This window comes from Oncorhynchus gorbuscha, linkage group LG15, assembly GCF_021184085.1.
Source record: "Oncorhynchus gorbuscha isolate QuinsamMale2020 ecotype Even-year linkage group LG15, OgorEven_v1.0, whole genome shotgun sequence".
NCBI classification, from domain to species: Eukaryota; Metazoa; Chordata; class Actinopteri; order Salmoniformes; family Salmonidae; genus Oncorhynchus; species Oncorhynchus gorbuscha.
In genome coordinates, this window is record NC_060187.1 from 17,040,830 (window position 1) to 17,053,765 (window position 12,936).

General features: G+C 44.4%; 1 protein-coding gene across 1 annotated transcript in view; it reads left to right on the forward strand.

Annotated features, from left to right (window-relative positions):
* The window catches only part of LOC123996668 (collagen alpha-1(XXIV) chain-like), a 216,399-nt gene that overhangs the window by 75,830 nt on the left and 127,633 nt on the right, over positions 1–12,936 (forward strand). The window contains exons 15-20 of the mRNA XM_046300243.1: positions 3,417–3,470; positions 4,037–4,081; positions 6,198–6,251; positions 7,189–7,242; positions 7,973–8,026; positions 12,721–12,774. Coding sequence (XP_046156199.1) covers positions 3,417–3,470; positions 4,037–4,081; positions 6,198–6,251; positions 7,189–7,242; positions 7,973–8,026; positions 12,721–12,774 — 315 coding nt within the window. The remainder of the gene's footprint in view (positions 1–3,416; positions 3,471–4,036; positions 4,082–6,197; positions 6,252–7,188; positions 7,243–7,972; positions 8,027–12,720; positions 12,775–12,936) is intronic.

Genomic DNA, 12,936 nt, shown 5'->3' on the forward strand with positions numbered 1-12,936 from the left:
AGAGGAATGGAGGCTGTGATAGCAGCAAAGGCGTGACAAACTCCATATTAATGCCCATGACATTGGAATGAGATGTTCATCTTTATTGTAAGAGCAGGTACTTTACATGAAATATCTCTCAAGGATGATCTTGTGAATAACATCGCTAGACTAGGAAGCTCAAAGTCCACAATGTCTCCCTGTCTGAAATCAGACAGATGAATGGATCATTACTTTCAAAGGCCTAATGTAGCCATCGTTAATGGTTTATAAGGCCTACATTTGAAGTCTGAAGTTTACGTACACTTAGGTTTTAGTCATTAAAACTCATTTTTCAACCACTCCACAAATTTATTGTTAACAAACTATAGTTTAGTTAAATCTACTTTACTTCTATAGTTTAGTTAAATCTACTTTGTGCATGACACAAGTCATTTTTCCATCAATTGTTTACAGACAGATTATTTAACTTATAATTCACTGTATCACAATTCCAGTTGGTCAGACGTTTACATACACTAAGTTGACTGTGCCTTTAAACAGCTTGGAAAGTTACAGAAAATAATGTCATGGCTTTAGAAGTGTCTGATAGGCTAATTGACATCATGTGAGTCAATTGGAGGTGTACCTGTGGATTTATTTCAAGGCCTACCTTCAAACTCAGTGCCTCCACAAATCTGGTTCATCCTTGGGAGCAATTTCCAAACGCCTGAAGATACCACGTTCATCTGTACAAACAATAGTACGCAAGTATAAACACCATGGGTCCACACAGCCTTCATACCACTCAGGAAGGAGACGCGTTCTGTCTCCTAGAGATGAACGCACTTTGGTGCGAAAAGTGCAAATCAATCCCAGAACAACAGCAAAGGATCTTGTGAAGATGTTGGAGGAAACAGGTACAAAATTATCTATATCCACAGTAAAATGAGTCCTATATCGACATAATCTGAAAGGCCGCTCAGCAAGGAAGAAGCCACTGCTCCAGAACCGCCATAAAAAAGCCAGACTACGGTTTGCAACTGCACATGAGGACAAAGATCGTACTATTTGGAGAAATGTCATCTGGTCTGATGAAACACAAATATAACTGTTTGGCCATAATGACCATCGTTATGTTTGGAGGGAAAAGGGGGAGGCTTGCAAGCCAAAGACACCATCCCAACTGTGAAGCACGGGGGTGGCAGCATCATGTTGTGAGGGTGCTTTGCTGCTGGAGGGACTGGTTCACTTCACAAAATAGATGGCATCATGAGGACGGAAAATTATGTGGATATATTGAAGCAACATCTTAAGACATCAGTCAAGAAGTTAAATCTTGGTCGCAAATGGGTCTTCCAAATGGACAATGACACCAAGCATACTTCCAAAGTTGTGGCAAAATGGTTTAAGGACAGCAAAGTAAAGGTATTAGAGTGGCCATCACAAAGCCCTGACTTCAATCCCATCTCAAATTTGTGGGCAGAACTGAAAAAGCATGTGTGAGCAAGGAGGCCTACAAACCTGACGCAGTTACACCAGCTCTGTCAGGAGGATTGGGCCAAAATTCACCCAACTTATTGTGGGAAGCTTGTGGAAGGCTACCCAAAATGTTTGACCCAAGTTAAACAATTTAAAGGCAATGCTACAATATACTAATTGAGTGCATGTAAACTTCTGACCCACTGGGAATGTGATGAAAGAAGTAAATGCTGAATAAATCTTTCTCTCTACAATTATTCTGACGTTTCACATTCTTAAAATAAAGTGGTGATCCTAACTGACCTAAAACGGAATTTTTACTAGGATTAAATGTCAGAAATTGTGAAAAACTGAGTTTAAATGTATTTGGCTAAGGTGTATGTAAACTTCCGACTTCAACTGCTTACAAATACTCTACGAATGCTCTATAAAGCCTTATAAGTTATAGGAGGTTTGTTTAAATGATGACCATAGTGTGCCTACAGTAATGGCTGTCAGTACCGGGCTCTGTTACATCAGACACTTTGCCCCAGAGAAAGTAGGTCCCACTGCAGAGACAAATATGAATTCAGCTCTATGAATGTGGGACACTTCCGTCACGCTGGGTTTGGAATCACATATCCTCCAGCCATCATTAATGGGAGAGGAACCCGGCTAGTGTGGCCGTGGTGACCGATTCCTCATGTCACCCGGTCTGCGCCCCGCCCTGTGAGGAAGTCTTTTAAATTCACATTTCAAACAAATTGGTGGCATCTCCTCATGTGATTGATATCCATCTCTCTAACCTCACCACCACCCCCCACTTCAACCTCACCCCAATCTTATGCAGGAGGCAGAGAGAGAGAGACAGGAGACAGACATGCAGGCCAGACCCTGTCTAGCCTCCATTCTTTCCTTATGCCTCCTGTTCTGTGCTCTGTTCCAAAACTCTTCTTGTTGCTGCATATTTTTTCCTAGATTTTTACTTGAAGCATTGCGACCTAATTCTGGAGAGCTTCGATATAAACAAACTCGTGGCAGTGAGCCTGACTGCTGCTCGATTCTAAAGTTCAGCCATGAGGATCAGGTCTGCTTGGCGTTTGACAGACAGACTTGGTTGTGTTGTGTGGTTTGGTCTACCGTCCATTGTGTATCATCGTTTACTGATTGTCATGGTTTAATGACCCTTGTGATGGGAGAATGCACAGCTGGTGCAAGAACTGGGGAAATATTTCTCGCGTGGCCTCTGACCATAAGATGAGTTGTAAGGAAAAATAGTTATTTCAAACAAACTACTGACAGCCTACACTATGTCTGGTTAAATAACTGGAGAACATGTAGAACAAATATGTTTTTAATGGAGAATCACAACTGCAACTGTAGTCTCCATAAATACAACAGATGATTTAACAAACCACTCCATGTTTTACAACTGCTTTCACTAATTGATCCTCGGCTGGTCTTATAGTAACTGTTCTACGTAGTCGTCATACAAGTCATGATTTACCAAGGTACTCCTCATGTTTTACAATGTGAACAACCCTAAATGGTTTCTGTGAAATTACAATGATTAGAACCATTAGTATAATAATAATGAATCATGAACCGTGCAGTGCTAAGGAACATACAGTACAGTAGGTGTCTCTTTAACTGCCTGCCTGCAATAGAAGACTCCTTGTTCAGCAGCACAGTGTCCGGTCACTCCTACCATCTCCGTGTCGCAGCTAATTCGATGTGATGTTCCTGTCCTGCGTCCGCTCACATGGGCATTCTAACCCCAAACAGACTCTTTAGTGTCAGCACAGGAACAGCTTGGAAGTCATCATAGCTAGGTGGTGGCTCACAGGAATTCACGTGTCAAAATAATCCTCTGAAACACGTCCTTCAAAATCTGTCCCCATAAAACAGAGCATGTATAATATACACTGTATACTTTGTGTGTGTGTGTGTGTTTTTGTGTATATTGTATCTTATCCTACTGCTCCTTCTCTCTACAGGGAGACCCAGGGCCTGAGGGACAGCGAGGACTGACTGGCATAGTGGGAACTATGGTAACTACAGACCCTCCTCTCTCCCCCTCATCCCCTCTCCTTCTCTCTCCTCCTCTCTCCTCTCCTTTCCTCTCCTTTCCTCTTCTCTCTCTTCCTCTCCTTGCCTCTCCTCCTCTCTCCTCTCTCCTCTCCTCTCCTCCTCCATCCTCTCCTCTTCTATCCTCTCCTCCTCTCTCTTTCCTCTCCTCCTCACTCCTCCCCTCAACTCCTCTCTTCTCCCCTCTCCTCTCCTATCCTCATCTATACTCTCCTCATCTCTTCTCTTCTCCTCGCTCCTCTCCTATCCTCCCCTCCTCTGTTCTCTCCTCTCCTTCTCTCTCCTCTCCTCTCCTATCCTCCTCTCTCATCTCCTCTCTTCCTCTCTCCTTTTCTTTCCTCCTCTCCTCTCCTATCCTCTCCTCCTCTTAACTCTCCTCTTCTCTTCTCTCCTCTTCTCTTCTCTCCACTTATTCTCTCCTCTCAAGTAAGTCATATATTATATCGACCCCTGTATCTTCCTCTGTCTGTCCTCTTTTCAAAATGGCTGCCACTGAGGAGTCCCTCCTCTCTTGTTCTCTCTCTGACAGGGCCTGGCGGGAAAAGCGGGGCTGCCTGGATTGAAAGGTGATAAGGTGATCTAAATATTTATATTATTGTAGTGTATCTGGGAATGTCCTAGCCCAATGTGTGTATGAGTGGGGTGTGTGTCCAGTACATGGGGAGGATGATGGGATAGGATGGGAGTAGCTGAACAGAGGAATGATGATTTGATATGCACATACAGTACCAGTCAAAAGTTTGGACACACCTACTATGAAAACTATGAAATAACACATGGAATCATGTAGTAAACAAAAATGTGTTGAACAAATCTAAATATATTTGAGATTTGAGATTCTTCAAAGTAGCCAGCCTTTGCTTTCATGACAGCTTTGCACACTCTTGGCATCCTCTCAACCACCTTCATGAGGTAGTCACCTGGAATACATTTAATTTCAATCAATCAATCAATCAAATGTATTTATAAATCCCTTTTTACATCAGCCGATGTCACAAAGTGCTCTACAGAAACCCAATTAACAGGTGTGCCTTGTTAAATGTTCATTTGTGTAACTTCTTTAATTTATTTAATGCGTTTAGCCAATCAGTTGTGTTGTGACAAGGTAGGGGTGGTATACAGAAGATAGCCCTATTTAGTAAAAGACCATGTCCATATTATGGCAAGAACAGATCAAATAAGCAAAGAGAAACAACAGTCCATCATTACTTCAAGACATGAAGGTCAGTCAATCCGGAAAATGTCAAGAACGTTGAACATTTCTTCAAGTGTAGTCGCAAAAACCATCAAGCGCTATGATGAAACTGGCACTTATGAGGACCGCCACAGGAAAGGAAGACCCAGAGTTACCTCTGCTGCAGAGGATACGTTTATTAGAATTACCAGCCTCATAAATTGCAGCCCAAATAAATGCTTCCCAGAGTTTAAGTAACAGACACATCTCAACATCATGTCTTCAGAGAAGACTGAGCGAATCAGGCCTTCATGGTTGAATTGCTGCAAAGAAACCACTACTAAAGGACACCAATAATAAGAAGAGACTTGCTTGGGCCAAGAAACACAAGCAATGGACATTAGACTGGTAGAAATCTGTCCTTTGGACTGATGAGTCCACATTCAACATTTTTGGTTCCAACCGCCATGTCTTTGTGAGACGTAGAGTAAGTAAACAGATGATCTCCGCATGTGTGATTCCCACTGTGAAACACGGAGGAGGAGGTGTGATGGTGTGGGGGAGCTTTGCTGGTGACACTGTCTGTGATTTATTTAGAATTCAAGGCACACTTAACCAGCATGACTACCAAAGCATTCTGTAGTGATACGCCATCCCACCTGGTTTGCGCTTAGTGGGACAATAATTTATTTTTCAACAGGACAATAACACAACCCACCTCCAGGTTGTGTAAGGGCTATTTGACCAATAAGGAGAGTGATGAGTGCTGCATCAGATAACCTGTCCTCCACAATCACCCGACCTCAACCCAATTGAGATGGTTTGGGATGAATTGGACCGCAGAGTGAAGGAAAAGCAGCAAAAAAGTGCTCAGCGTATGTGGGAACTCCTTCAAGACTGTTGGAAAATCATTCTAGGTGAAACTGGTTTAGAGAATATCAAGAGTGTGCACAGCTGTCGTCAAGGTAAATGGTGACTACTTTGAAGAATCTCAAATATAAAATATATTTAGGTTTGTTTAACACGTTTTTGGGTGCTATGTGATTCCATATGTGTTATTTCATAGTGTTGATGGCTTCACTATTGTTCTACAATGTAGAAAATAGTAAAAATAAAGAACAAGCCTTGAATGAGTATGTGTGTCCAAACTTTTGACTGCTACTGTACATGCCAGTAGTCAATGTACAGTAGCTGTTACTATGAGAAGTAGAAATGTGTAAATCCTTGCTAAATGTTTCCCCATTCCAGCTCTGTAGTACAACTGTCTGAGTTTGTTTTACTTTCCTTACAATTACACAGTTCCTCCATCAAACTGTTGGTCTTGAATGCTGCGTAACTATTGAGTGATATATCTCCTATGAGATGGGTTCGATAGAAACATGTCACTCATAATCCCTGGACAGGGGTGGGGAAACTGTGTCCTCCTCAGTGTGATTGTATGGTTGTGTTGTTAACGCTGTCCTCTGACGTAAGCAGGGTGGTTGTATTATATCTCTTATGACGCTGTAACATTCAGGGCGAACCTGGACTAAGGGGTGAACCGGGAGAGATGGGTTACCAAGGTGACAAGGTAGGACCGCAACACATTTCCCATCAGTCTGAATAATTCATTGATTTGTTTTTATCATGAGCAGGACATTCTCCAGATGCATCATAAGGGTCTTTACTCAGTCAACACGGCTGTGATGCTAGTTTCAAACACATACTGTATGCAGTGCTGTAGCCAACTCTTAGCATACCATACATGCATAGCAGATGTATAGGCAACGATAGAAGGCTAGGGTTGGGTTCAGCACTGCAATATGGATATGAAGCTATTATACGTTGATGATCAATACTCATACAGATGGAGATGATACAACTCAGCGCTGCTTATCAGAGAGCTGACAGTTAGACTAAACACTCTTCAGGTCCATGTTGCATTGTACAACACACGCACGCACGCACGCACGCACGCACGCACGCACGCACGCACGCACACACACACACACACACACACACACACACACACACACACACACACACACACTTACACACACACACACACACACACACACACACACACACACACACACACACACACACACACACACACACACACACACACACACACACACACACACACACACACACACACACACACACACACACACACACACACACACACACACCCTGCATGCACACACACACACACACCCACCCTATGCACACACACACACCCACACATACACCCTTATGCACGCACACACACACACATGCGCACGCACAGACACGCACACACACACCCACACACCCTTATGCACACACACACACACACACCTTTATGCACGCACACACACACCCACACATACACCCTTATGCACGCACACACACACACATGCGCACGCACAGACCCGTACGCATGCACACACACCCGCGCACACACACACACACACAAAAGAGAGTGATATAATGAGTGATGGAGAGACTAGGAGAATAAACAAGTGTTTTTCTGTTTGTACTCCCAGGGTGCTGTTGGCTTGTCTGGACCTCCTGGACTCCGTGGGAAACCAGGTCCACCTGTACGTAGTGTGTGTATGTGTGTGTATGTGTGTGTATGTGTATATGTGTTTCTCATTTTAACCCATTAGACTGGCACTTAATTCATGGAATAACTCCAGTAAACACCCTGTACCTTTTAGACATTAAATACCTACACTTGTTACTGACAGCCCATATACTGTAGCTGCCTGAAACTAAACCATCCTGCAGGAAAACAGGACAAATTCACATATTTATAACACCTGTGTGTGGGTCTCTTTTTGTGGATATAAAATACAGTACGTAATGTGATCAACCATAGACTTTAATTCTATAGACGCCAGGCAGTCAGTCCCTGTAACATCACATAAAGACCATATGAATATTGGTTTTGACAACACAATACCAACCACACACAGCTTGCCTGCCTCCTTAGAAACACTGGCAACTGTCAAATAGAGTGAAGACTCACTACTGAAGCTTTGATATTATATATATGTATATAATATACAGTACATTATGCATGTGTGGCTGTCTGTTTGTGTATATAATATACAGTACATTATGCATGTGTGGCTGTCTGTTTGTGTATTTAATATACAGTACGTTATGTGTGTGTGGGTGTCTGTTTGTGAGAGTGAGAGAGAAGACAAGAGAGAGATGCTTGGCATTGATGTTTCCACTTTGTGTTGATGTTTTCATGTGTTTTTGCTCTAAATTCAAGCAGAAGATGTGCTTTTTAAAATGTTTAATGTCTCTCTGCTCTAACAGGGTAAAATGGGTGAGATCGGACCACAAGGACCTCCTGGCCCACCAGGTCCTGAGGTAAAACACTGACATCATTAAAGCCACACTGTTAAATGTTTGCTATTATGTTTCTGTCGCTTTAATGGTCATTGAGCTACTGATACAGCTCAGTATGATGTCATAAAATGATGTATAGCACTGTCATATAGTGCTATACATGGTCAAACAAGTAAACCATGCAAACTGAACCAATCACAAAAACATATCGTTCTGATCTAAGAGTGTGTTCCTACACACTGTTATAGTCAAGTTCAAATTGTAGTCCTGTTGGGACCATATTGTATCCCTGTCCTTTTACTTGCCAGAGATGTTTTCAAGTTGTCCCGGAGACGGGATAGAGAAACGCCCTGAGACTGTCTGAGGCGGTCTGCTCTACTACCTGTGTTCTGTCTGGGATCAGGGTGTAAACTGACACACACTATCACTAACACCATACAACACGATCAGCCCCACATCACTCTCTATCTTTACCCTCTGATTAGACCGTGTGTAAAAGCAACATGGGCCCTGGTCTATATTAACTATAGTTAAAGCCGTATAGTGCCTTTGTATGGCATCTATCTTTGTAGTTGATCACAGGTTGTCACAACCAGGTGAGACAGTGTGGAGAAACCACGGATACAGGTCCACTGTAATGCCTCATAGTGCTTTTTATGACTAGTATCTATCTCCATGGCTGCTGCCTCCCTCCCAACCCTAGGTCATGTTAAACTCCTGTCCTGGTCCATGAGACAGACACATGTAAACAGTAGATAAGCTAACAGAGAAGACACAGTAAGGAACTGAAATCATCATGGGCACAGGTCCAGAGTAGTGCTTAAGACTGCCTCTTTATTGCTGCTCACTATCTATAGTATCTCTACGGCTGCTGCCTCCCTCCCAACCCCAGGTCAGCCACTGTCCTGTGTCGAATGAATGCTAAACACTTGAGATAAGGTTGTGAACTTGGAGGACAGAGTCCAACTTGAGAGGACAGGATCAACACACCAAGCAAACTGAACAATCTGAGAAATACATTGATAGCACTCCTTAAACCCACCACAGATACACATCGATAGCACTCCTTAAACCCACCACAGATACACATCGATAGCACTCCTTAAACCCACCACATATACACATTGATAGCACTCCTTAAACCCACCACAGATACACATCGATAGCACTCCTTAAACCCACCACAGATACACATCGATAGCACTCCTTAAACCCACCACATATACACATCGATAGCACTCCTTAAACCCACCACAGATACACATCGATAGCACTCCTTAAACCCACCACATATACACATCGATAGCACTCCTTAAACCCACCACAGATACACATCGATAGCACTCCTTAAACCCACCACATATACACATCGATAGCACTCCTTAAACCCACCACAGATACACATCGATAGCACTCCTTAAACCCACCACAGATACACATCGATAGCACTCCTTAAACCCACCACATATACACATCGATAGCACTCCTTAAACCCACCACAGATCCACATCGATAGCACTCCTTAAACCCACCACAGATACACATCGATAGCACTCCTTAAACCCACCACATATACACATCGATAGCACTCCTTAAACCCACCACAGATACACATCGATAGCACCCCTTAAACCCACCACAGATACACATCGATAGCACTCCTTAAACCCACCACAGATCCACATCGATAGCACTCCTTAAACCCACCACAGATACACATCGATAGCACTCCTTAAACCCACCACAGATACACATCGATAGCACTCCTTAAACCCACCACAGATACACATCGATAGCACTCCTTAAACCCACCACAGATACACATCGATAGCACTCCTTAAACCCAGCACAGATCCACATCGATAGCACTCCTTAAACCCAGCACAGATCCACATCGATAGCACTCCTTAAACCCAGCACAGATCCACATCGATAGCACTCCTTAAACCCAGCACAGATACACATTGATAGCACTCCTTAAACCCACCACAGATACACACCGATAGCACTCAAATGCACCACAGATGTACATTGATAGCACTCCTTAAACCTACCACAGATCCACATCGATAGCACTCCTTAAACCCACCACAGATACACATCGATAGCACTCCTTAAACCCAGCACAGATACACATCGATAGCACTCCTTAAACCCACCACAGATACACATCGATAGCACTCCTTAAACCCACCACAGATACACATCGATAGCACTCCTTAAACCCAGCACAGATCCACATCGATAGCACTCCTTAAACCCAGCACAGATCCACATCGATAGCACTCCTTAAATCCAGCACAGATCCACATCGATAGCACTCCTTAAACACAGCACAGATCCACATCGATAGCACTCCTTAAGCCCAGCACAGATCCACATCGATAGCACTCCTTAAACCCAGCACAGATCCACATCGATAGCACTCCTTAAACCCAGCACAGATACACATTGATAGCACTCCTTAAACCCACCCAGATACACACCGATAGCACTCAAATGCACCACAGATGTACATTGATAGCACTCCTTAAACCCACCACAGATCCACATCGATAGCACTCCTTAAACCCACCACAGATACACACCGATAGCACTCAAATGCACCACAGATGTACATTGATAGCACTCCTTAAACCTACCACAGATCCACATCGATAGCACTCCTTAAACACACCACAGATATACATCAATAGCACTCAAACGGACCACAGATATACATCGATAGCACTCCTTAAACCCACCACAGAAATAAAGTACATACAGTAAGCTTTCCTTCATCCCTGCGTCACATTGGTTCTGATTTATTCCCAGTCTAGCAGATCTACAAGAAAGCAGGATAGCATATAGGAATATATAGGATTTGGAAAGTCAAACTAATCCAAACGTATCCTGTAATGTTCTTAGTGTGTGCACATCATGTGACTCACAGACTAGATGTCTTTTACGTTTTTATCAAACTGATAAAAACAATGTCTCACTTGTTTTACCATCCGTCCTATAAATGTTGTAGCTCTACTTTATGGTGGTTGACTGTTTGTTGCCTTGTCAAGATCAAAGAGTCCAGAAAGGTTCACTCCATTTTACTCTTTTTGGCCCTGTTAAAACACCACATCTGTAAATCTGATAGATCTCCATAGCTTTCTCTCCCCCTTTCTCCCTCTCCTCCTCTCCCCCACCAACTCTCCACCAACTCTCCATCTCTCCCCCTCTCCCCTCTCCTTCTCCCTCTCCTCCACCAACTCTCTCCCTCTCCTCCTCTCCTCCACCAACTCTCTCCTTCTCCTCCTCTCCTCCACCAACTCTCCCCGTCTACCTCTCCTCCTCTCCCCCACAAACTCTTCCCTTCTCCCTCTCCTCCTCTTCCCCACCAACTCTCCCCTTCTCCCTCTCCTCCTCTTCCCCACAAACTCTCCCTTTCTCCCTCTCCTCCTCTCCCCCACCAACTCTCCCTTTCTCCCTCTCCTCCTCTCCCCCACCAACTCTCCCCTTCTCCCTCTCCTCCTCTCCCCCACAAACTCTCCCTTTCTCCCTCTCCTCCTCTCCCCCACCAACTCTCCCCTTCTCCCTCTCCTCCTCTCCCCCACCAACTCTCCCCTTCTCCCTCTCCTCCTCTCTCCCACCAACTCTCCCCTTCTCCCTCTCCTCCTCTCCCCCACAAACTCTCCCTTTCTCCCTCTCCTCCTCTCCCCCACAAACTCTCCCTTTCTCCCTCTCCTCCTCTCCCCAACAACTCTCCCTCTCTCCCCCTCTCTCCTCTCCTTCTCCCTTCTCATCCTCTCCCCCACCAACTTTCCTCCCTCTCTCCCCCTAACCCTCACCCTCTCCCCATACCAACACTCCTACCTCTTTCCCCATCCCCTGTTTTAATTGAGCCGGCCATGCCATGCTGAGGCAGGTGTGTGACAGTCTTTAGCCAACATCTCTATCCATCACCCCCTTTACATCAGGGTCATATAACATAGCTAGGCCCTGTCACTCTTTAGATACAGATTTATTGACCTTGCCTACCCCGTCTTACAGAGGGTCAGTGTGGGTCTGACCCTGACCTTGCCTACCCGTTTTACAGAGGGTCAGTGTGGGTCTGACCCTGATCTTGCCTACCCCGTCTTACAGAGGGTCAGTGTGGGTCTGACCCTGACCTTGCCTACCCCGTCATACAGAGGGTCAGTGTGGGTCTGACCCTGACCTTGCCTACCCCGTCTTACAGAGGGTCAGTGTGGGTCTGACCCTGACCTTGCCTACCCCGTCTTACAGAGGGTCAGTGTGGGTCTGACCCTGACCTTGCCTACCCCGTCTTACAGAGGGTCAGTGTGGGTCTGACCCTGACCTTGCCTACCCCGTCTTACAGAGGGTCAGTGTGGGTCTGACCCTGACCTTGCCTACCCCGTCTTACAGAGGGTCAGTGTGCTCTCTGTTCTCATCATTGTCAATCCATAAAGTATTTTTTAGAAAAGAGGGCAGTGTGGGTCTGACCCTGACCTTGCCATATATATCAATATACAAGCATATAGGCATGTAGATAATCCTCCACTCCCTTTCTGTACACACATATCTAAAGAAATGATGATGTAATAGAGTGGAATATAAAGAAACTGAATACATTCAGGTGTGTTCAGGAGTGTGTCATGTTAGATGTGGAATCAAACCTATATGATCACATCAGTCTTGTGATTAATGATGTCGTCAAAGAACCATCCTGCTTGGTTTCTCAGGGTTTTCCTGGAGACATCGGTGTGCCAGGTCCCAACGGCCCTCCTGGACCCAAGGTAAAGACAAGCACTGTTTCCACAACTCAACTCAAAATGCATAATCCTCAGCAGGGGTTGGAACCAAAATTATTTGTTTTATTCTGAACAGAACCAAACATATTTTTGTTCAGTTCCACTGTTCTGACCTGCAAAATAAAGTTCTGAATTGGTTTGAACCCC